General features: G+C 43.4%; 1 protein-coding gene across 16 annotated transcripts in view; it reads right to left on the minus strand.

Moving 5' to 3' along the window:
• The window catches only part of PARD3 (par-3 family cell polarity regulator), a 459,468-nt gene extending 436,490 nt beyond the window's left edge, over window positions 1-22,978 (minus strand). For all 16 annotated transcript variants that reach the window (XM_042801882.1, XM_042801881.1, XM_042801880.1 and 13 more), the window contains exon 1: window positions 22,811-22,978. In XM_042801882.1, coding sequence (XP_042657816.1) covers window positions 22,811-22,930 — 120 coding nt within the window. In that variant the 5' untranslated portion in view covers window positions 22,931-22,978. The remainder of the gene's footprint in view (window positions 1-22,810) is intronic.
• Window positions 22,979-24,710: the final 1,732 nt, after the last annotated feature.

Below are 24,710 nucleotides of genomic sequence, written 5' to 3' on the forward strand. Positions count from 1 at the left end.
GTTGAATACTCCCTAGAGTAGAGAGAAGTCTCTACTTCAGCAGCGAGTTAAGAAGTAAAATCTCATACAGACATCATCAAGCTCTTAAAACATCCTGGCAAGGTGTGAACATTTTTACCCAAAATAACGAAAAAGTGCAACTTATCTATGGCCACACAATGAGCTAGCAGCATAGATTTTCGGGGAAGTAGCACGTTTTTTTTCCATGCATATGCTTACTGCACACTGCTTACTTTTACACATGCAGGTGTAAAAGAGAATCTTTGACATAAGGATATATATAACGGATGGGATCCCCGGGAGCAACATGGATACTGGAAGTGTTTGTGCCTAAGTAGTCACAGGCATGCTGCAGTCAGCTCCCAAACTCTAAAAACTGAGCTATTTCACATGGCTACTTCAGGACAAGGTAAATCACATTTTAAAATTATATATTTCTCTGCACCACCTCTAAACAGAGTCTGTGCTGCCCAGACCAGCTGTAGACACCAATCTTGTAGATTAACAGTTAGGCTACATGAACTCTGCTCTACACATCAAACTTAGCTGGGGTGAGGGAGGTGAAGATAACCTATCTCAGCATGAGGATATCGATTTGTAACACCAGCAAGAAAAACAGCTGCAATTAGAGCTCTGTGCAGAGCCCCTGTGTACAGCGACAGCATTTAATATAAGGAACTATGCTACAAAAGTATCTCAAACTATCCAAGAGAAGCTGACGGCTACACAGATCAACCTGGGTAAATCTTCCAAATCAGGTTTTAATTCTCAGTACAGAATATGAAACAAAAATAAGGGTAAGGATTTTGTTAATGTCAGTGTGCACATCTAGTAATGTGCAACAGCTCTCACACACTCTGACATTACACCTATTAGTGGCAAATACCTTCTATGGTTAAATCCTGCAAGTATGATACTTTTCAATGAAAAACTCTACACCTATATTCTCTCTGTTGGAGGCAATGTGACCTTTTTCTTCTTTCTCACGGGCACCTTGGTACACACTCCCACCTCACTGTAAGTGCATAAGTTCAACATGTTCTCTCAATATATGCCTGCAGCTTCAACACAGCCTTGTGCTGTCCACACACGCACTCCCTCACCCGAACAAGGCTGGTGGCCTGACTCAGTTATCGTGCTAGCTGATTTGCTATTTCATTTATTGTTGGCTTCCAACTGCAAAGATACACCTTTAACCAGCAGTGCATTCACCCTCAGCAATGATACTGGGTTTGGTTTCTTTCACAATGACTCATATTTTGTATTACGTAAATTCAGAGTGCTCACTAGGTGTCTGGCATCATTTCAATAAATAGAGATAGTATGCATCACAAGATAGTAAAGTTTTGGGGAGTTTTTTATTACTAAGATTATTTAAAATACTGACTTCTTAGAGGATGAATATTAATTCTGTGAAACAACACTAGCAGAAGGAGTCTGGATGTTGTCTCACAAGACTCAGTCCAGGAAAGATAAAACGTCCCATGTTAAAATGATCATTTTGCTTGGTCTTCAGAACCATATTTACTGCTGCAAATGGACGATTTTTAACCTAAACCATGGGGGTGGGGGAAGAGAAGAAGGGGAGGACATATATCCAGTAAAGAACAAGAGATATACCAGTACTTGATTACAATCAAGTATCTCAAAGCTTGCTCTAATACAATTACCGTAGCACTTCTCTGCAGCAAATGAGTAAGGGCAACTTGTGTATTTGAGGTGGCTTCCAGGCAATGAGATACAGTATGTGTTTCCAGTACTGAAAGACAGCTGTCAACACACAAGGCTACGCAAATGCAACACTTAAGTACTCTCTACTCATGATCTTAAGTCCAAAATATAAAATGGATAAATGTGCTGAAGCAATCACTGCGTTGACTCTTGAGTGTGTGGAGTTACAAAACCTGTGATTTCTTGGATCTCTCATCCCAGACTTAGGGCTAACTGGCTCCATTCCCTGTCCCACTTGCTCAAGAGGCACATATTGCTAAAGCAGCAAACATACATTTGTGAGAGCCTAGAGACACCAATGCTTGTGAATGCTAAGAAAGCTTCATTTCTTGTGTGAAAGCTGATTGCCAAACTCCACAAAATCATGCTCAGATTTTCTGCTTTTTTCTTTTGCCCTTGAAAACAGCTTTCTGAATTGCTGACTCCATTCACCAGTGAACAGGCTTCTCCCAAAGAGACTTTTAACATTTGTAGGCACAAAGCTGCAAAGGCAGAGGCAATGCAGAAAGCATGTGCATTGCTCATGAGCATGAAAAGCAATTCAGCAAAACTGCAGAAAAAAATATTTAGAAGAAAAATCACTGGTTTACACCACTGTGGACTTCTTTCTCTAGAAAGGAGGTAGCTGTTCTGTGGATCCTTACGCTCATATAACTTATCAGCAATTGAAGAGTTCTCACTGGGACCACATCACCAGGAAGGTTGAAATCTCAACCCTCACCCATGAGGGGAAGCAGGCTATCTACAGCAGCTGATGCCAGTAGCACCAAATCACCCCAAAACCAAACTGCATGCCTAACCCAACCTGTTACAGCGGAGCAGACAGACTTCTAAATATCTGAGCATTTCCATGTGCCACCAATCCTCTACCCTGAAGAGAAATGGTACCTGTATGGAGGCTTTCTGTCACAGGAAAGCTTTCATATATGATGTTTCGGTGGACCACTTCAAACACATTCTAGAAATTCTGGGGGTTTTTTGAGAACAAAACCCAAATTCTTTCTTGTTAAGACAGCAACTACAGTCTACTTCAGAAGGATCTCTGTATGTGTGCACAACTGAGAGAGTGGCAATAAAAAAAATACAAAAATAAATTAGTAAAACTCCATAGAAGTTCAAGCTCTGAACAAAAATTAAGCATAATCACTTAAGTAACTCCTCAAAACATCAATAACCTGACCCTCTGGACCGTTTACTTAACTCCTTAATTATGGACTCCGTTCCTGTAACTGAAATCCAATTAAATTCAATCCTGTGATTATCCAGAGTCCAAATCAAGATAGTGAGACTACATTTGAAGAGAAGCCATTGCAAGACTGAATGTAGTCTCTTACCACATTACCCTTTTCTCTTCAGTTTTCCATATCCATGATATTTAGTTTGAACCACTTCTCCAGAATAGGAAGGACAAATGTCATCACAGAGCTTGCACATATCCATAGGCAAAGAAGAATGTGATTTAGGAGCACCTCCAGTGCCACCAGAAAAGTTCAAACAGAATTTGTTCCTGAAAACCCAAGACTTACCATGATGGCTTTAACATAAAACCAGACTGAAAACTGATGTTATATATTCAGTCCAGAAATAAAGTGCACATTCTCAATAGCAAGAAAATCACTCAGCAGGGCATTTCCCTACAGATGTGTTGGCTTCAACTTCACTAGAGGTCCTTCAAACCACAGTAGAGCCAGCTCTAGGGAACGTCTCCGACAGGCGATCAGGAGGGGCTGTCACTCGGTCAGGCATGTAACCCCACAGGCACTCCAGGAAGGGTAATAACACGCAGTCAGAGTAACAAAGCACAAAATCCCCTGTGACCCTGGATGTCAGAATCACCCGTGCAGCAACTCTCTCCACAGGTATTACTGCAGAGTGGCCCAAGTGACATTCACCACCTCCAAAGAGCAGGCTTACAGACACGGACAGTCCATGTAATGGCTTAATACAAATACCTCCACCTGTCTCTCCTTCCCAACCCCATTCCCTGCTGCCTCTAAACACCAGTAATCCCTAGTGATCCACCCATACCCAAACCACCAACCAGACTTGCTCAGAGCTGGGAACTGCTCAGGGTCACCTTTGGGATCGAGGCCAGCCTTGCTCATGGTGAGGAGTTGCACTGCATAGATTTCATGACATGACATGCATCCAACTACTACCTGAAGAAATTGCAAGTCATATAATGTTAAATGTATACAGTTAAGAGTTTAGCTCCAGAATTTGACAGGTAACTGTACTGGCAGATCCATCTGCCTGGACATAATTCTGCTAATTTCAGGGTGCTTCTACCCAGTTTCTACCCAAATGTGATCCTGATCATGTAACACACGACAACAGAGCAATCATTCTCTCGTAGGGAACTGGTGCCGTATATGCTCATTCCAAGATTCAAAAGTGGGTTTATATTAAGTAATTGTGGCATTCTCACCAACTAGAGCAGAAGCTAGGTAAAAAATTTCTTCAGATGTTCTACTTTTCAGATTTGATATGTAAATATGAAATTCCAGATGTGTAGCAGATTATTTTCTCCATTCATTTATACATTACAAACTACAGGATGTTTGCAAAGTTTTTATGCTTTACAGATGAGATACAGGGAAAAATGCGAATAGGCTTTTTAAAACAGAAAAGCAGATAAGGTATTTCAATGGCCAACAGAGCCACCATGACTTCAATTTATTTTTTTGTACACAGTCCAGCTGAATGTTAACAACCAAGCCCATGCTCTGTGCAAGTGTAATAAAAAGGAGGTGCTGTAAAAAAATAGATTGAACAGTTTGCCCTGAACTGATAAAGCAGCAAGCAAACAGCACAGTTGTACAGAAGCGTGCTTGGTTTGTGAAAGCAGTCATTCTAGCCTTGTTAGCTCTACAGCTACAATCAATTCCAGGATAGGAGAAGGGAAAAAAAAAAAAAAAAAAATGAGGAGGCTGAAAAATAAGAACATTCCCCTTTCCATCTGGAAACAGAAGATTTAAAAAAAGGAGTGTCCTTCAGTATGTCTGATCCTAAGGATATGCTGCTTCCTCTTATGAAAGAAGTTCAGTTGACTCAGATCAGTGTCATGGTTGAGCAATCTGTAAATCAGTGAACATACCTGATTTTATAGGCTTTGTACTTCAGTGAAAAATATATAGCTGTATAATACAGACAATTACCTACTTATATTTTTAACTAAATTATTTCCCCTCCTTCACATTGATTATTTGGGGTTTTTTTTTCCCTAATATTGACTTCTATATCAAGCTTCCTTGGCAATAAGACCATCCAATGCATTTTCTGTCTGTTGCTGAAATGCTGACTGTACATCCTCTTAACATTAATAGAAGTGGTTACATGAAAGAAAGTTTCACTAGCTGTTAAAAAACATACAAGAGTTTCCAATTATTTAATGGTGTGCAAATTCAATATAAGTATATCCTAAGATAGAACAGGCACAGAAATATCCTTCTAAAACATTATCAGAACAATCTCCATTTGGAAACATATCCCACTTACAAACTACAGAGCAAAGAGAAAAGAAGCAATATCTGAACTGGCAGAACCCTACCATCACTTATTCATTTGTCACCATGCATTGCAGTTCAATTGCTTTCAATAAAACTCAACTTTTTGTTAAAAGTCCTGACTCAGTAGCATTTGCAGGATTGCCATGACAGTACTGCTGGTAGCTGAAAAATCTGTCCGCCTGCATCCTCCTCACGTGGCAAGTTCAGGCGTATGAGAACAGTGCAGCACGTAAGAGCATGACAGAGTCCGGACAGAAAGCATGCTGCTGTCATCATTCCTGCACACCAGCCACCCCTTCTGTTTTGTTATTGCATGCCTTATGGAACTACTCATGCAATCAGGATGCCAGATTAATAGGACAGCACAGAATTCCTTGATAACTGTTCTGGTATAGGGAATACCCTGAGTTTAAGACAGCAAAAAAGAAGCTCAAAGACAGCCTAAAAGACAGCCAGGGACAGCCAAAAAAAAAATATATATATATTTTTTTTTTTACATATTTTTTTTATGTACCTACACATATATATTTATGTATATATATGTGTGTGTGTGGCAGTGTAAAGGAAGAGAAGTTCATACATGATTTATAAGGACTTGCAGACCATATCTCCTCATTTCCTCTACTGAAGAACACAGCAGATGAAGTAACAACCACAACTGAAGTACTACTTTCCCTGTGATTTCTTTCCATAGCATCATTATGCAATTCAGTAACGCACAAGGACCAGGAAACCTTCTACACCAGAGCATTCAATGTGTATATAGTGCTTATGAGGGAAGGGGACATTGTTGTTCAACAATCAACTGCAAAAATCAGAAACACCACCAGAAAAAAAAAAATAGTACAGGCTATAAACTAGTAAAACAGAATTAATTTTGATGAAAAAGCCAGGAACACCAATACAACTGAACAGGTCAGAAATATCTGTTTCCAAAGGCAGCAAAGGAAGAAAAGCATCAGCGCTGTTAACTTCAGGATGGTTAAATCTAAATACAAGCAGCTTTTATTTTCTCATGGGCTTTCTAATGAAGAGGGAAGTCTAGAATAAGAGGGATATGCCACAACAAGGAAGAGACACAAATTAATGTATGTAAATCGTCAGGGATATTTGCTACTGGGTTTCGTTGAAATCTCTCAGGCTATCCAGTTTCAAGAAATTACTTCGCATTGTATGTCCTCATGCCTAATAACAGCATGTTTATCAAAGGCATACAGAGTCACTTGAAAATACATAGAGGCAAAAGATGAACAATGGTTATAATGTCATCTGAAATTATTTAGTAAATGCTTCCATTTGCATAGTCCACCAGCTGCATTTTTGCAAAATGCTGAAGATAACATGATGACTATGACAGCTGTTAACAGAACCTGAAGGCTTCAACAAAAGCAGTAATAATAAATGGTAGTTTTCCTGTAGCATGTTTTTTAAAACACAAAAGAATAAATCACCGCTTACTAAACTCAAACCAGGCATTTTTAAAAAGCTGGTTTAGGGTGGAATTATAATTTGCAAAATTCCAATTTCCAGGGCTTCATATTATTATTATTTAATATGTACTATAGCAAGCACTTCCCTGTTTGCTCTCTCCAGCCCTACTACAGCTCTGCATGTGTCCTTATCCCTAATACAGAGATCCTGAATATGACATTATAATCATGAAAGCTTACATCTAACAAGAGGAAAACATGCCTTCTTCTGCACTGCATGCAGAAGGGATTAAAAAGTTTTGGTAGATTGAGTTCTTTTTAAATCAGCATCAGTAGCGCTGTAGTCTACAAGCAAAGTTGAGACCAAGGCAATTAACCCCATCAATCTAAATCGAATGCACACGCATGAAGACAATTCTTTCTTACCAGCATCAGCTGAACACTATTAGAGCACTTACTGGCTGCCTCACATTTTTTGCCTATGACCACGTTGCTTACAGCACTTCTGTATTAGAAAAAAATTACAGCACTTTAATGAGGAAAAAATAAAAATAAATAAATCCCACTAGCATGGATCAATATTCTCCCTTCTCCAAATTTCTCGTATTTAAACCAAACACATCACTGACAGATCTCCTGCTGGCTTCAGTGTGACACTTAGCTTTAAAAAAAAAAAAAAAAAATCATATCACTATTCATAAACCCCTTTAGATAACTATATTAAAAGTCAAATATACACATTCCCTTTGCTTTCATTCTAAGTTACAAACATTTAAACAAGTACACAATACTGGAATCAACACCCTCACTACTAAGTACAGATTACTATATAAAAGTTTAAACCATAGTATGAGTAAAATGAAAAGAAGTTACATAAGAAACAAAAATTTTTAAGCAGTTTAACATGACGGACTCCACACTTTTTTAAGACGACTTTCTTTTCAACAGCAAATTACCACAAAATACTCCTTTTTCAGCCTGGCAAAGCGCGGCATGTCTTTTCATACAGAGGCTGAGCTACAGGAGAGCAGAAGGATTAAATACAGCAGTATTTTACCACATCCTTAATAGAGGGGAAAGATAGTCTTGTGGTTACAACAGGTTGGCACTTTTATTTCCAGCTTGGTGCCGAACTGCTTGTGTGGTCCTGGACCAGCCACCAACCTCCTGTGCCTCCCTTCTCCACACCCAACGTGGGGATAATTACATACTGGCCAAACTCATGCCACAACACTTGTTTGCAGATTTGGGTTTTGAAGGCAGAAGGTGGTAAAGCACAGAAGGAAATTACTCAGTTAAAAGGAGAAGGCACTGGAGAGCCATCTCCTTGCTCCTGGTTTGGGTGTTGCATGCTGTTGTAACTGATGGGTGCATCACAGCTTTGCTGCAGCAGAGACAACCAGTACAGCAAAGTACTTTCCTAAGGTAACACAAAGATGCAGAGAAAAGCCACAGAAGAACTTTATGCAAGTACCCACTCACTGCAATTAACATCATGCTGCTGTGAAGCACATTTAACGAGGCCCTGGCAGAGAATGAGCCACAGGAATACATGATGCTGCTCCCAAGTGAGCGCCCCTGTTCTCTGCAATCTGTATTTGGAATAAACCTACACAGTTTCCCAGTTAATGCAAAACTGTATTAGGAGAGCAGAGATTAAGAGGAGCCCACTCCTACTCTGTGCCCCTATTTCACACCTGAAAAAGCAGGGTGTCCTGGGTTGAGTGAGTGGTGGAGTTTTTTGGTGGCAGGGGAGGGGGCTATCGGGGTGGCCCCCTGTGAGAAGCTTCTCAAAGCTCCCCCAGATCCAAGTCAGCTCCACCTCTGTTTGGAAACTGAGCCAATCAGCTGCGCCTCTGCGATAACATATTTAAGAAGGGACGTGGTGACGGGCAGTGGGACTTGTGAGGAAGAGTTGCTGCAGCTGCATGAACACCAAGGTCAGTGGAGGAACGGAGGAAGAAAGGAGGGGGGAGGTGTGCCGGAGCAGAGACCCCCCTGTATCCTGTGGTGAGATGGCAGGGCGGCCCCCCCCTGCCACCCATGAAGATCTACGGTGGAGCAGACAGTGATTTATGGCCTGTGGTTTCCACCTGGTTCATCAAGGTTCTGTGCCCGAAGAAGGCCGGGGTCTTGTAGGAAAAGGTAGCCCTGCTGCTGTAATTCAGCACTGAGAGAATTGCAGCATGCGGGGGAGTCCCACACCAGAGCAGTTTGGGAAGGGCTGCAGCCATGGGAGGGAATCCAGCTGGAGAAAGTTAGTGACCCATGACGGAGCAGTGTGGGGAACGCTGCGGCCCGTGGGAGGAACTCATGTCGGAGAAAGTTTGGGGAGGACTGTCTCCTGTGAGAGGGGGACCACGATGGAGCAGGGGGAAGAAGTTCCAGAAGCTCCCCCCACTGAAGATGGAAGAAGGTGCAGCACTGACTGCACCCCCCATTCCCTGCCCCTGCGCCACTGGGGGGAGGAGGTAGAGATACGCGGGAGCAGAGCTGAGCCCGGGAAGAAGGGAGGGGTGGGGGGAAGGTGTTCTCAAGATGTGGCAATGCTTCTCACTGTCCTACTCTGTAATAAATGTATGTTCTTTTTTAATTCCCCTAACAAGTCTGCCTTTTGCTCGTGCCCATAAAGGGTGATTTTTCCCCATCCCAGTCCTATCTCTAACCCCAAACCTGGCTCTCTGTCCCTTCTTATTGCCGGAAGAGAAGGGGGAGAGATTGGCTGCGTGGTGGTTGGCTGCCAACCAGGCTCAAACCACGACACAGGGCACTGATAGATACATTTCCCTTCTAAAATCATAGCATTGGTGAAGCAAAACTAACTAGATATTTCCTGTATCTTCACCACATGATTCAGCCAATGCTTCTGAAAGGAACCAAAAGACACTACAAGCTTTTTCTTAAATCCTAACCAAGCATTTATATTATCCCCTATTCATTCCTACATATACCTCTTTACATAACTCAGGTTGGAAATATGTTAAAAAGGAGTAAGGAATAGTTGTAATTTAAAAAGTACCTCTCAATTTTTTACAGTATATTACAGAAGTCATACTAAACTTGTTTGAAGACACCCTGATTTCTGAATGACAGCTGAGTTACTCCATCTTTTAACTGTGTAGGGGCACAAAACATTTGGTCTTTACTAACAACTTTTACAACCTGCATGCATAATTTTACCTCCATGTTAAAAGTAACGTCAAAGCAGTTTATCCTATAATGAAAACAAGATATAAAAAACATTTATTTACTACAGAGGAATATGCCACGGCAGTGCAACTATGTTGCAAATCAGAGGCTCTGCTCACCTTACAGTAACACAGCTGGTGCCTGTATGGCACACAGCAAGCACAGCCCAGCAGCAGCAAGTCCGGATACAGCTGCGGAAATTCAAGTCCATGGCAATGACCAGGGCAACGGTGTAAGTAAAGACACAAAGAGGAAAGGTCCCCGTGCTTTTAAACATTTGAATTTCAAGTGGATTTTATTATCTGATTTGCAAAGGCTTCCCAGATGGGCAGGTCCTATGCCAGTACACAGCTATAAAAATTACTTGAAAAGTGATGTGAAGCACTTGCTAAATAGTATCATCATGATTAAATTGACCTAAGAAGTAGTAAAACACAGCTCTAGTTTTAGTTAGGAGTTCTATACTGAGCATAACAGGCATTAAGAGCCATGTTTTTAACAAAAAAAAAAAAAGTAGTACATTTTATTAGTTCCACTTTTTCCTTCTATGTATTTACTTTACATTTATTTTAAAACTGTTCTGATATTTTGTTTCTCCCTTCTCCATTTAACAACATTCCCAAGCCAGCAGAGCAGATCCAAGCTAAAAGCCCTGTCCTGCTGCTGGCGTACCACCAACAGATGTCAGGAGCATTTAATTGCAAGGCTGCAATCTGCTCTCTGAAGGAGGCTGGTAGCAGGTGTGACAGTCTGGTCTGTAGAACAAACTACAGAAGGATGGAAGAGGTGGGCGGGAGGATGCCACAACTTTGCTTTTACATAGCATGTTGGATTTGTAGGCCTACTTATTCAGAGGGAGGGAGAGGGGAGCTACAAAGTTAAAATAGATAAATCTTGGCATCTTTGAGCTCAATGTTTGATTTTATAGCTCCTCACACACTGCAAAGCAAGCAGGTGAGCAGCACTGGGCTGTCTCCTGTTTGCTGTTGATGCTGAGAAAGACCCAATTTGCAATTGAAAAAGAACAGACCCTCCTATTCATTACATATAGGCACAGTTTACAAATCTGAAGCCCTGTGGTATTCACGGAAGACCAGCTTTCTGAGCAGATCATCAGGTGAAAGGCAGGCTGGAAAGGGCTGTTTATTATAAGTTGATTTCTGATCTCTGCTCCCTCTCTCAGTTTGTAGCTTACACTGCAGAGTAACACAAAACACAAAGTGAATTATTAGACTCCGCACTTGAGTTCAGAAAGGAACGACACACTTTTTGAAAAAAAGTAACAGGAAAATTCTGGATAAAAACCAGCATACTTCCAAAGCATTAATTAGTTACAGAAAAACTTTTTTTTTTTTAATTTTATTATCATACCCAACTTTACTCTCCAAAAGTGATCAAGAAAAAAATGTGTACTCATTCGGTCTTAAAACAGATCTCTATATCACAATGCCTCTGGCATCCACCAACCTTTGAAAACAAAGCCTTTCAGAAGGCAACAAAACAATGGCACACTGAATCAGAAGCAACTTGTGAAGGCCACTAGAGTTAGAACAGTCTTTACACACTGTCTAATCACAGACAAAATATATAGTTTAACAAAGGGAAACACAGACCACCTGTAAAACAGGACATGCATGTTACAAAATTAGCTATTATGATTTACAGTTTCAAAATAGTTTAATAACTTTTACATAAAACAAAGAAAAAATATCCCTTTTTTCATTTTGTTCTGCTATGAGACCAAGCAAATGCTGAACTATGAAATGGAAGTAATTTAGAACAAAACAGACCATTTCCTACAAATTGGATTCAAGTACAGTAGGTGGCTATGGTGACTACTTAACTTTTTTTTTTTTTGAAAGTCAGAAGAGTAGCATTCATGCATAAGCAATTACAGGCCCACCTTGAGAGCATTTTAAGAAGGGGACTCCCACATGTGTCTATCTGATCAACCCGTAGGGCCAGCAGGAAGACACCAGACCACTGTCCAAACCTTTCCTTAACCATTTAGCTCAGCACTTCTCCCATGAGTCACTGGCCACCAGAAAAATAGCATCATGGAAAGCAGATTTAGTCTCAGTCTGAAACACACGATTGTCAAAAAAAAATATTTTGGATATAGATTTATGATACACTTCCCTTTAGCAGCTTGTTTACGCTTCTTCAGATGCTAAATGGTAAACAGCAGTACATCCAAGGTAATTACTTCATATTCAAATATCAAAAGAATATTTAACTCAGCACAAATTAGCTTTTCATACAAGCTAGCTCCCCTTCACTGCTGCTTTCATTCCCCAGCTAGGGAATTTCACCAACAAAGGAAACTTCTTACCTCCACAGAGACAGGGTGAGAACCAGATGCCTTTTCAGCTGAATATTTTATAAACCACAAAAGATACAATACTGGATACTCATTATCTACGGCTTCCAATTTAGCAGGGGGCTTCAAGCTAACAATAGCTATTTTGTGGCAACACCAATGCAACAAAAGGGTCATCAGGCATTTATTTCAAACAACTATAGTCATAAAGGAGAGATTTATAAGACACTGATTACAATAACATTTCACACATATTAACATCTAAGTTTAGTTTACCAAAGCATTATGTTCTTGAGTGACTGCTGGGCACAGGGTAAGACTACTCCATTGCCTAATATAACTACAAGTTAAATACATTGTTTTACATACAGAGCATAACATTTTCTTTTGGGGCCATGTTAGCTAAGTCTAGAAAATGCAGAAAGTTTTCTCTTCAGACAAGTGACAGCACTTAGACATACAAATATTTTGCACACATACAGTTATGGACATTTAAAACCACGTTCACTGGATGTTTTACAACACAGAGCCTTCACTAACAGACAATTCCAAATTTAAAATATCTACTTATTTCACCCAGGCAACTTTCTTGCAATTTCTTAGTTCAGACTTCAAATTTTCCAGAATTATTACAGAACACAATTATTTCTGCTATTTTTCATTTAAAGAAAAACTAGTAAAAGCAATAAAAGCTACTGTTAAGAAAACCCAGTGAGAGCAGAAAATATCAAGCCTACCTTTCCAAACTAGTACTCTTAATGCCAGAAAAAAAAAAAAACAAAAAAAAAAAACAAACATTCAATACAGGATTTGGAAATGATGGTCTGAACTTGCACCATGCCCCAAAGACAGTACTTTCAGTTTGACTGAGAAAAGACAGCAGAGGAGTCTCTTGTGCTGGGACTTTTCCTTTCCCCCCATCCCCAGCTGTTTTGGACCTACAGTGCGGCATCAGAACCAGCACCTTCGTCAGCATTGAACAATTAACTCGGGACACATTCTCACCTTGATCAAAACCTGAAGCGCCACCTGAGCACCGAGCCCCCCACACACACACACGGGAGCCCTGCAGAAGTGGGAAGCTCAGCCCTGGAGAGGCACGTCCACCGCCGGGCCGGACTCCTCTCATCTCCCCCAGAAAGCAGCAGCATGACTCCTCTTACCCAGTTGCCATTTCTCTATAATAAAAGGCAGAAACATCTACCAGACCAAGTAAGATGTATGGAGATGACTACTCTCCAACTGACTAAATTATTGCAATTGCACAACATTTTTTAACTTTCAGCAAAGCCTAATGCTCCAGGCTAGCAGTCTTCCAGCAGCCTGGTACTGCCAAAAGACAGAGGCAAATTCAAGGTGGGTGCAATCCTTTCCCTCTTCATCTTCACAGCCTGCACGCGGCGCAGAGGCCAGAGGCTCATTCACCAGGAACGGCTGGCCACCGCAGCCCAGCCACCACAGCCTGGTCACCACAGCCCGGCTGCCTAAATTATTCTTCTTTTGGTACTTGGTAGCTGGCCATTTTCCCAGTGCTCGCAGCTGCAGGCGAGCAGTCTTCACAGGAAGGCAGAGGGGAAAAAACTGACAGCACAAACAAATGCACACTTAAAAAAATGCAAATAATGTTTGGTACAACAGGTTCTTGGAGAGACCAAATTAAATCAAGCCTTGTTATTCCACTTAGCGGTTTATTAAAAAAGCTAAAGGTTCTGAAGCTTCCAATTTTTATGATTTTTTTTTTTTCTTAAACTGTCATTTAAGTTGTTATAGCAACAAAACTTTCAGGCTACCTAGTCTCAGAGGCACTCCAGCATCCCTGGAAGTGATTTTTCCATATTTCATTAACTTCTGCTCCTGCTCCTTCCTGTTCAGAAGGACTCCGAGAACTTGGAACAAAGTCATTCTTCTCATTATATGCACAAAGAGGTGTATCTCTGCAAGTTTCTCATAAGTAGGATATTGCTTCTGACATTTAATAGAGAAGAGAAAAAACATTATGTGGCCTTTGCCTAGGGGGAAGATAGAGTAACTCAACAGCTTTGAAAGCACATGCAAAAAAGATGGGGTAAGGTGAAACTACTTTTTCATTTAGTAAGTGTGGCTACATTTCTTCAAACAAATCAAAACACCTAAGTGGGTGCGCACACAAACACACAGACGCTCCCAAAAGTCCTATCTTCATTTAAAATATTTTATACCCATGTGACTTCTTTTTCTCCTATTAGTAATACAACATGAACATCAGAAACATTTTAAATTGCCATTCTGAGTCTGTAAAGACATGCACACCCGGAACAAAAATCCTATAAATGTGGCCACTTAAAAAGAAAACTGCTAACGATGTACCAGCTTGCTCCTCCTGCAAAGCTTCAAAATCTCACTGCATCAGCAACAGGCTAAGCGTGAGAGAATGTGGAAAGTATGGCCAAAAATGTGACATCGCTTTTCCAAAATACTGTCTGTTTTCCCTACCAAATCAGGGATTCACTACTTTCACTAAGCTTATTGCCCAAAAAGGGAAGCTTCCTATAATAAATTCCATAGGTTTCTTTTTTTAAAAAAAAAAGCCTTTTGGGTGACATCTGTTGTGCCACTGAGGTCAACTTTTCATCCTCTTCCTAAATTGACCGCTTACCTCCAGGGCAGAAAGTTAACCAGTTTCTTCCCATCTTCAGCTCTATTTGTCAGTACTTCATTTACTCCATTACTGTCTTGCTTCCATGCAAACTCCCGTTTCCCTCTCACATGAAAAAGGCACCAGGAGTTACATCCATCCATCATTACCCCACAAGCATTTCCTTTCACCAATCTCCAAGGACATCCCATCTTTTTTTCCTCCTCTGCAGAAGACCACCCTTCTCTCCACAATCATTTCCCTTATGCTAGCCCTGTCTCTGTTACCATAAAAGTCCTGATGAGCTGAAGACACAATGATCCAGGAGGCAACATCATCCAACTGCTCCAGTACCAGAACACAGTGCCTGGCAGGAACACAGCAGCATCCCAGGGCCCAGGGGATGCTCATCTCTGCTCCTGGGTGGCAAAGGTCGCACCCCCTTGCATAGTAATACACTTGGTCTTTCTTACTCTTCCCCTCAACTGGAGACTCCATCCTGGAGACGTAGCATGGGGGATCTAGTCCAAGAGTGTTTACGAGGGATACATTTCTCCTTTTGTTTGGGACTAAACAGGTTATTAATGTGGATCACTTTACAATAAGAAACTCAAGTAGGAAATGTTACTGTCATGTACCTGCTACTTGATTAAAAAATAACTACACATACTACAACCAAATAGTTATTAAAATTATTTCTGATTTAACAAACATCTGAAACCAACTTGAGAAAATAATTAAGGCTACCTGTAGGAAAAAATTACATGGCTGAAGTATTGCAACAAGTAACATTAGTAAGATTATCTCAAAAACAAAAAGGCCCTAATGTTCACTGTTAATTTAAAACTAGTTTCTGCCTAATTTAGAATTTAACTCTTTTCTCTTTCACTAGTAGCATTAGTCATTTTGACAAGTATTCTGTATGTCTGTGCTGCTGTATTCTTTTTTTCCTTGATAATTTTTTAAACAGCACCATTGGATTATGTAATTGAGCTCAAAGGCAGTTTAGTTTTTGGTGTTTTTTAACTATCTTCCAGTACCAGGCTTGCTGAGCATTACAGTAAAATGACCTCAAAGAAACAAGGAAAATATACAATGTATATTAAAAAGGAGGAAAAAAAATAAAGCACAGATGCCCTAAAGTATCTTGCAGAATTTTTTAATACTTTTTGCTCCACTTTTTATTTTTTTACTGCTCACAAAATATTTCTGAGTGAGAACATCTGTGCTATACTCTGGATTGATGTTAGAAGAATTCCACTTTATTTTCAATATACATAAGCACTGGCTCAGCATTGTTGCATGTTTTATCCATTCAATTTATATTTGGATGAAAAGGTTTGTTTTCCTTTGAAGAACCAGGAAATTGTTTTAAAGCTACATGGACCATATTCTGTATAACTAACATCACCAGTGTTTCTCCCCCATTTACTCCATCTTATTTTACCAGATTAAATGGCCACGACCAAAAGATGTCATAGTCTGGTACGACTAAGAAAGTGTTACTTCCAGTGGTGTTTTTACAACAGAACTAAAACATCTGCGACTCTTATAAGCAAAGTTAAAGTGTAAAAAGCTATGAGAATCAGATGGTTTTCCACTGGTGGAAGGCTATTGCCCAGGACAAGAAAAGCTGGCAGCTCCCTAAACCCCATATTGCCTCTAGGAACTGTTCTCTGAACACACTGAGCGCTTTCACAGGCTCCTCTGCAGTCGTCCCCTCAGAGCTACAGGAATTGCTCGCAGCAGCTGAACAGTGAGTTCTGAAGGGAAATCACTCTCAAGTCACTCCCACAAACACACACTTTGCTTTGATCACCGTTAAGTAACGCTGAAGTACTGAGAACCACATAATGCCAAACTGAAAGCAATGATGTATCCCATCCAGCTAAAGATAGGTACTGCTCACATCAGCCAACCACAGCAGTACCACACGTACCCTTTACTGAAAACACCTTCAAAGCTGAAGGGCTTGCACGCTGTCCACTTTTCATGCCCCTCTTCACATGCACCACAGAATTCAGTCTTCCTCTTCACTAGCCTTGCATAATCCCAAAAGCATGTACCCTGCTTGCTCAAACAGCAGTACAGCCCCAGCATGGCTCTGGGGCCTCCCAAAGACAAGCCTCCTCCGTCATACCACAGATGGCCGAACACAGGCAGGACCTGGCAGGGAGAGGCTGTGGCAAAGCCCCACACAGGGTACAGCAGGGCCCGTGCAGCCCCCGGCCTCCGGAGCCACAGGTCCCCTCGGGCACAGTACCGCTGTACAGGAAAGTCCCCATGCAAGGTACCTCCACAGCCACTGCCACACTTGATCCAAAGGTTCATTCCTGCAACTTCTTGTGCAATGCATGAGAGTCACCTGTATTCACAGATGAGGACATCGACAGGAAAACATTAATTTGGCTGAAAACACAGAGGTATTTGGAAAGAAGAGGTTAAAATAAAGTTTTCTGTAATGAGTGGAAGGAATTAAATCACTATATGCAAGACACAGCCTTGCACTTCCAGCATCAGTTCCCAAACCTGCAGGATCACACAACAGCTTTCTAAACATGAAGTGATCATGACCTATTTCAGTACTTTTCTTCCTTAAATTAGCAGCTCTCCGCTGCAGTTCATAGCTTTCACCAAGCCACAGCAGACTGACGTTGCTCTTCAGGGTCTCACTGCCACTGTCAAGAATATCAGCAAAGAGGTCAAGAGCCAGCTTGAGAAAACTGCCAGCAGTCTCAGGGAATCTGGGCTCTCCTGGTTGACCTCAGATAAATCACTGAAACACTACCCAGCCCATACAAAATGTGGAGCCTAGAGACTTCCTCCTGGTGGTGTCAGTAAACCAAGAGTCAACTGAGCAGCAGGGGTGAGATTTTGGAGGGTTTTTGGTTCCTTTTTGGGGTGGAGGAGGTACCTGCACATTCCGAAAACAGCCTGTAAGACTTCTTTCTACCTAGAACAGGCTCAAGTTTTACACAGATATCAAAATGAAATGTAATTCTAAAAAAAATTAAAAATCTTTTTTTTCTGGTAAATTTAGCCACTACCGTCCTTGAGTGTTTTCGCTACAATTCTAAAGGGATCTGTGCATGGGCACTGTGGACGACCCAGCTAAGCCTATGACCAAAACCTAGCAGCCAGGCTCAAGCTGGGGATGTGCTAAAACCAATACAAAAACCAAGTAAAATTGGCAGATATTCATACCGACCCACCCTTTTGTATTAGAACCTATAAACAATGCCCCAGTGACACTCACAAGCAACTGTAAAACTGTTTGCTCTGCAGAACATAAAAAGCATCAAAGTCACCATTGTGTACCTGTATGACAACCTGCTGTCTGGGAGCTAACTCTTAAACAAATAATCTCAGAAGTCCCAGTTAGCTGGCACTGGGGAAAAAAAAAAATCAAAAACATAAAAATAAAATAAAAAAAAAAAGCTTCATACATCCACTAACCACAACCTTCCCCTCTCACACTTCCCTGCTGATGAATGTCAGACCTACCAAAGAGGTGGAGCTTTAACTTCTGGGTGGCCTATGCTTCCCATGTACAAATTAAGTGAGAATATGGGTATTTGACACCTGTTACCTTTGCTTACACAGCCAACTTCCCTTGAGTTCTAGTCTCTTATCAGCAACTGCCTTCAAATGCTATCAAAGAGCAGATTATAACTCCTTTTCACAAATATTAACGTATCACAGTTTTTAAATTAACAGTCCAAGCATTGTTCCATACAACATCACAAAGGCCCGAAAACATCTCCCACAGCATTTGGTGAGGGGGAAGGGAAAGGTGTCTCAAAACAGTCCCCCTAAAATCTTTGATTCAGCAGGAAAACTGTTAATTTACTTATTTTAACTACAAAAATCAGGGTTATATACAAGGTCTAGGAACATCACTATAAACTCATGATACACAGGACATCAGACTGAACTACTGTAGAGACTGAATGATCCCTGTAGGGATCAAATACGAGACTGAACATCTATGTAAATATGATTTCCTATTTCATATTCCTGTTTACTATGCTCATCTATATCACAAAGACAACATAGTAATTCTAATATTTTTTTTTTAATATATAATACCTACTACTCATTACCTATGCATGTCTGTTTATACTTGCAAGAAAAAGACGATAAAAGCTGAAATACTTATGATATCCAAAAAAAAAAATCAAAGCACACATAGATTATGGTGACAGTCAAAAATCACCAAAAAAAGCCAGAAACATCTCTGGCTACAACTACATCAAACCAAAGACACAGGACATGCAATTATTTCTTTCTGATAAAAGGTTACTTGATACATCATCTTTATAATAATTTTCCACACTTCAACACTAGGTTATAGCCAACCATTTGATAAGCATGTTTCATCTCAGCTGCCTGTCTGTCTGCCTCCTTTTGTGGCAGCCCATCACCATTAAACCAGTCAGATGTGGCTGACTTCCCCTCTTCAAAATCCCACTTACCTTCTCACCAGAATTTTTTTATCATTAAATTAATTGCTAGGAAGCCATAAGCAGAACTACAACAACACAAACACACACAGCCTCTGACCAGCAGGGTTTGGAAAATGCACCCATCATTTCTCAGGCCAGTTGCCCTCTGCCCAAACTGTATTCTAACACTCACTCAGAAATTGTACCAGAGGCTGCATCAGTCCAGCCACACAAATAGAGCATCATTAGTGTGCCACCATGCAAACAAGGTTTCAATAAGTGTGATCAATTTTTGCCAACTCCAGTTGCCCTGGACAAGGTGGACTTTTCAAACATCTCTTACCGTTTCCTTGTTCATTTCCCACAAACACAACTTGCAGAAAAAAATCAAGCATCAGACACAAAGCTTCTGTTGGAATAAAAGCAAAGTAACAAAAAGACTTCCTATACACACTATACAGACCAACCTTCAAGCACGGCCTGTCGTATTAATAACTTATTACACAAGTAAAGGTTTCGTATTGACAGCAGTGTTAAGTCATACTGAATTTTCTTCTGAGATTTACAAATTCTAATCAAAGAGTAACCTGGTAGGTTATCTATATGCTTTTTAAGCCTTAAAATTTTACAGAGAGGGGAAACTTACTATTATGCGGATTATTTTCCATAAGTATTTTTTTCCATTCTCAACATGTCTCTTCAACCTAAATAATATCAAGCCAGAAAACCAAGGTCAAATTTTGAAGTTAACTCACTCCTGGCACTCCACAAGCACAATGCCGGGCTGCCTCAGCACGATTGCACAGGTACGTCAGAAATGCTTGCTGCACAGATCACTTATTGCTAATCACAACCTGAAAACCATGACAAAGAGGGAGGTAATCTGGGAAGGGCTGACAACTCCATTCTCAGAGGCTTCGAGTAGTTCTCCTGAAGGAACTGCTGCATGCAGCAGACACATTTTTCCAGGATGAGAAATGCTGATTTCCCTGTAAGTATGAAAACCATAAACTTAAATATTTTGAATAATCTTCCACCAGATACACTTTTTTCTGTAACAGCACAGTGGTGATGAAGTAGATTTCAGTGTCAGCTTGATACCAGCTGCCAGATCGTACGTTCATATGTGCAAACATACTTTCATCCTCTCAGTTTAGGAATTACTTTGTGCCCTCTCTTGTCTCTTTCTGAAGTGAGTATTTTCTCATCTGCTACACTAGCATAGAAAGAAACCACCTAAATGCTATAAAAAGACAGTCATCTATGAAATTCTGCCATCAAAAACATAAAATTACTATGCTACTCTACAGCGAGCACAGCAAACATCACTAACACATTTACTTATGAGACACTGAGGATCCACCTCCTTACTACCTAAACATCACTGCAGAAAATCTTCAGCAAATTTAAGTTAAAAGTAAGGTTTGACAGTGACTATATAAAACACTCAGAGAAAGCCCATGGACTCCACTAACTGTGTTTTCAACCACAGTATTTCCATATAATAGAAACAATCTCAGTAATTACGGCTACCTCAGGTCCATACCAGTGGCATACAGCATAAACACCATATAAATACTAATAAATAAAACCACTGTGTCATTTTAAACCCAGGATTGGGTGCTTTGAGGACTAGGGGCCAGTCAAAGTCTGTGTACACCTTTGCAAAATGTCTTTTTAGTAAATACACTGGGCATGTTCAAAGAATTGTATTTTTATGAGTTTCCACAGGTGGGCCACTTTTTTTCCTGAACAAACCCACACCATTTGCAATTATGTAACCTTTTCCTGGTGAACTGGCACATGTTTCTCCTGTGCTTACCACCGCAATCACTTCCAGGCTTAAGGTTATACTTCAGAATGTAACTGCCATCCCTTCATGCAATTTAACAGTTGGAAACCAGGACCCAGTCCAGTGCCACATGAGTTACACAGGCCACAGTTCCGGAACACAGCACATCCAAGTAATTGATTTTATTCATGTTGTAACACTGACGAACAAATTCTGCAAACACTTCTCATGTAAATGGCCCAATGAGGCACTTGGTGCTCCCCCAAGGGACACACTTTACTGCTCACTGGTTTACCTTAACCAGAAAGGCACTTTTGGCCACTGTTTCCTATGTGCAGCTAGACTGGCATGTGCATTAACTGCCATATACAAATAACAGCTGGTATGCAGCCACAGCCATATCTTAGTGAATCATTTTACTGTTTCTCCAGCCAGAATCACAACGATGTTACAAGACGAATAATAAAAATACAGAAATAATGTGCTTGTCCTCTCCGAAACGATGTTCTTCAGGAATCAAGCAGGGAAGTGATGGGAACCTCAGTTACTTTTCTCCTACTGACCACTGGAACTCTCTCTGAGAAAACTGATCTTAAAAATTTTCTTGGGAATCGCTTCAAACCAGTCAATATACTTGTCACAGTATTCCTTCCGCTGCAGGTTTCAGAGAGCCTGGGAGTCAGCATTTGCCAAAGCAAAACTTCCAGGTTCAGAAGTGTGAAGCATGTCAGAAGGGCTAAGGGGAAAAAGCACACTCAACTGCTTGCAAGGATCAGGTAGAGCAAAGGGGAAAGGTGCTGCTAAAGTTCTCAGCCAACGACGGTCATATTGTCCCAGCAAACCAGTTGATTAAAAAGAAGTTTGTGGCTACAAGAAGAAAGTACAGAAAAAAAGGAAAGAAAAAAAAAAAAAAAAAAAAAAAAAAAAAAAAAAAAGGAAAGAAAGAGAAACAAAGCCCAACAAGTCGCCTAGGGAGGGAAAACCAAGTGTGCAACCGCCTGCACACCCACAGCCAGGGATTTCAACACGGGGCTGCGGGAGGCCAGCGCGGGCGGCACCGGGGATCAGCCCCGCCGCGGGCCGGGCCGCCGCTCCCTGCGCCCTGGGGCGGCGCGGACGCCCCACGCACACGCGGAGCCTTTCCCCCGCAGCCCCCCGGGCGCGGGCTGGCGCGGAGGCTGCGCGGGCGGCCGCGGCGCTGCGGGCCCCCCCCCCCCGGACCCTGGCCCGGCACGGGGCGGGGGGGGAGCGGCCCGCGGGGCGCCGCCGGACGCCCCCGCGGCGGGCTCCCCCTCCCCGCCGGGCCTGGAGGGCCGGGAAGCCTGGGGCTGGATTTCCAGCCCTCCGCGCCGACTCCCGCCCGGCTCGCGGCGCCTCGGCCCCACCGCCTGCCCCGGGGCAGACCCGGCACGGCCACCCACCCCCCTCCCCAGCGCTGCCTTCACGGCCAGGCTCGGCCCGGGGGCCGCCGCCTCGCCGCCAGGCACCGGCGAACAAAGGACCGAGGCCCGGCCAGGCGCCCGCGGGGAACCGCGCCGGGGCCGCGTTGGCCGCCGCGGAGGGGCCGCCGCCACCCCCCCCAGCCCCGGCCCGCCTCCCCCCGACCCCGCTGCCCTCAGCGGCGCCGGGCACACGCTCCCCGGAGGGCTCCGCCGCCGCCGGCCGCCTCCAGCCCCACTCCCGCCGCCCCGGCGGGGCAGCGCGGACTTTCCCCCTCGCTTCCCTCCCCGCTCCGGGAAGCGCCATATTGATCGCGGGCGCCGCTCCCCGCGCCCCTCACCTTGGCGATCGCCTTCTTGTACCGGGTCACCGCTTGCTGGATCAGGCTGAAAACTTTCATGTTCCCATCCCCGCAGGGCACGACCACCCGCGTCCTCCCGAAGCACACGGTGACTTTCATCCTGCGCGGCCGGGGGGGCTCCCGCGTCCCTCCGGCCACGGGCAGCCGCCTTCCTCCTCCTCCTCCTCCTCCTCTCCGCCCTCCGCCACGGCCGCCCCCCCGGCGGGGCGCGGCGCTCAGCCCCCGGCCGCCGCCGGGCTGCCGCTGCGGGCGCCCTGCCTCCGCGGCCGGCCCGGCGAGGGGAGGGCAGCGCAAGGCGGGGAGGGCCGGTGCTGCCTTCCCGAGGGAGCGCGGCGAGCCGGGGGCCGCTCACATGCCGCGGCGCTGCCCGCTGCCTGCGGCCACCTGCTCGGCGCCTGCCCCGGCGCGCAGCGGCGGCGGGCGGGGCGGCGGCGGCGGCGGCGCTGCCTCCCCGCTCCGGAGGCGTGGGGAGGTGCAGCGGGGCGGGAGCAGCCGGCCGGCTCCGCGGGGCACCGGGAGGCAGCCGACGGTCCCCGCTGGGGAGCGGGGCCGGCGCTCGGCACCCGGCGGCAGCGCGACCCGCCCGGCGCTCGGCCGGAGCGGGGCGAGGGGGTGCCCGGACAGAACCCCGCGGGGTGCTGGTGTCCGCCCTGCCGGGACCGAACCGGCACAAAGAGCCGCGCAAAATCCTCGTCCCTCCGGTCAGGGGGAGGGACGGGGGCTGCTTGCCGCTCCCTCTCGGAGCGCTGCCTGCGGCCGCTCGTCCCCACATCCACGAGTGAGTACGGGGCAAGTGGGACACCGAGCCGGCGGGAAGGTGCGCGGTTTTCGGCTGCCCTCCTGATCTTTGGGGAGGGCCACTGCACGCAGCCGAAGTCTAATGGTCTTCATGGACCTTTGGGTGTCTCGCTAAGGCAACAGAGCCAACGCAGGGCGAAACTGGTGCATTATCAGTAACATCACCATCAGTGGAACCGCTGGGCAATCTCCTACTCAAAGCCGTCAGGAGTTAAAGGGTTTTACAGACACCACTCACGTTTTTTCACGGATTTCACTGAGGACAACGGAGTTGCATAGTTCATTGGACATTCAGTGTGGCCTGACAACATATTCCTTTTGGGTAGAAATGGTGAAACAATTGAAATTGGTTTGGTTTTTTTTTTTTTTTTTTTCTGAACTCATACAGAGTACTAGACACATGAAGTTCAAGCGAGCTTTGTAACACATAACATCAACATCCTTCCACTACTACACAGGGCTCCTCGGCACATCTCCTCTGGTGCTCCCTGCCTGGCAGCTGTCTCGGCTGGCAGTCCACTGTCGTTGCCATAGCAATAGCATTAGTAGCATTAAGAACTTCAAACCTGATAGAAATGACAAAGCTACCTGTGGTTCAGTAGGTACACAGTTAAGGAGCAGAATTAATGGTATTCTTACAACATGAAAGGTGAAATTACTGCCCGGTTAAGTCAAGGGTGAGGTGAGAATGGCATCCCTAACCCTTTGCATTCTAGTTAGCAGTTTCCAGTGAAGAAAATGGAGGAGACGGTTTATATTAGTTTGGTCCCGTGTGTATCTTGTCCAATGTAATTGAAATCCATAGAACTTTTTCTAATAATTGCAGTTTTGGAAAGCTTTGGGACACTCACAAGATCAGACAGTCCACCTGTTAAGCTACAGATAAATCTAAGCCGAGACATTATCACCATTACTTGCCTGAGTTATCTGAACTAATAATATAGATGAGGATCTGAATTCTACATGAGAAACAGTGCATCTATCTGTTAAAGCAGAAAACAAGCACACCTGCCGTGTTATAATATTTTATCATATCCTCAGTGCTCGCTTGTATGGCATAAAGGCAGCATGCAGGAGTTCA

Source organism: Tyto alba, unplaced genomic scaffold (assembly GCF_018691265.1).
Source record: "Tyto alba isolate M040663 unplaced genomic scaffold, T.alba_DEE_v4.0 Super-Scaffold_38, whole genome shotgun sequence".
Taxonomy (NCBI): domain Eukaryota; kingdom Metazoa; phylum Chordata; class Aves; order Strigiformes; family Tytonidae; genus Tyto; species Tyto alba.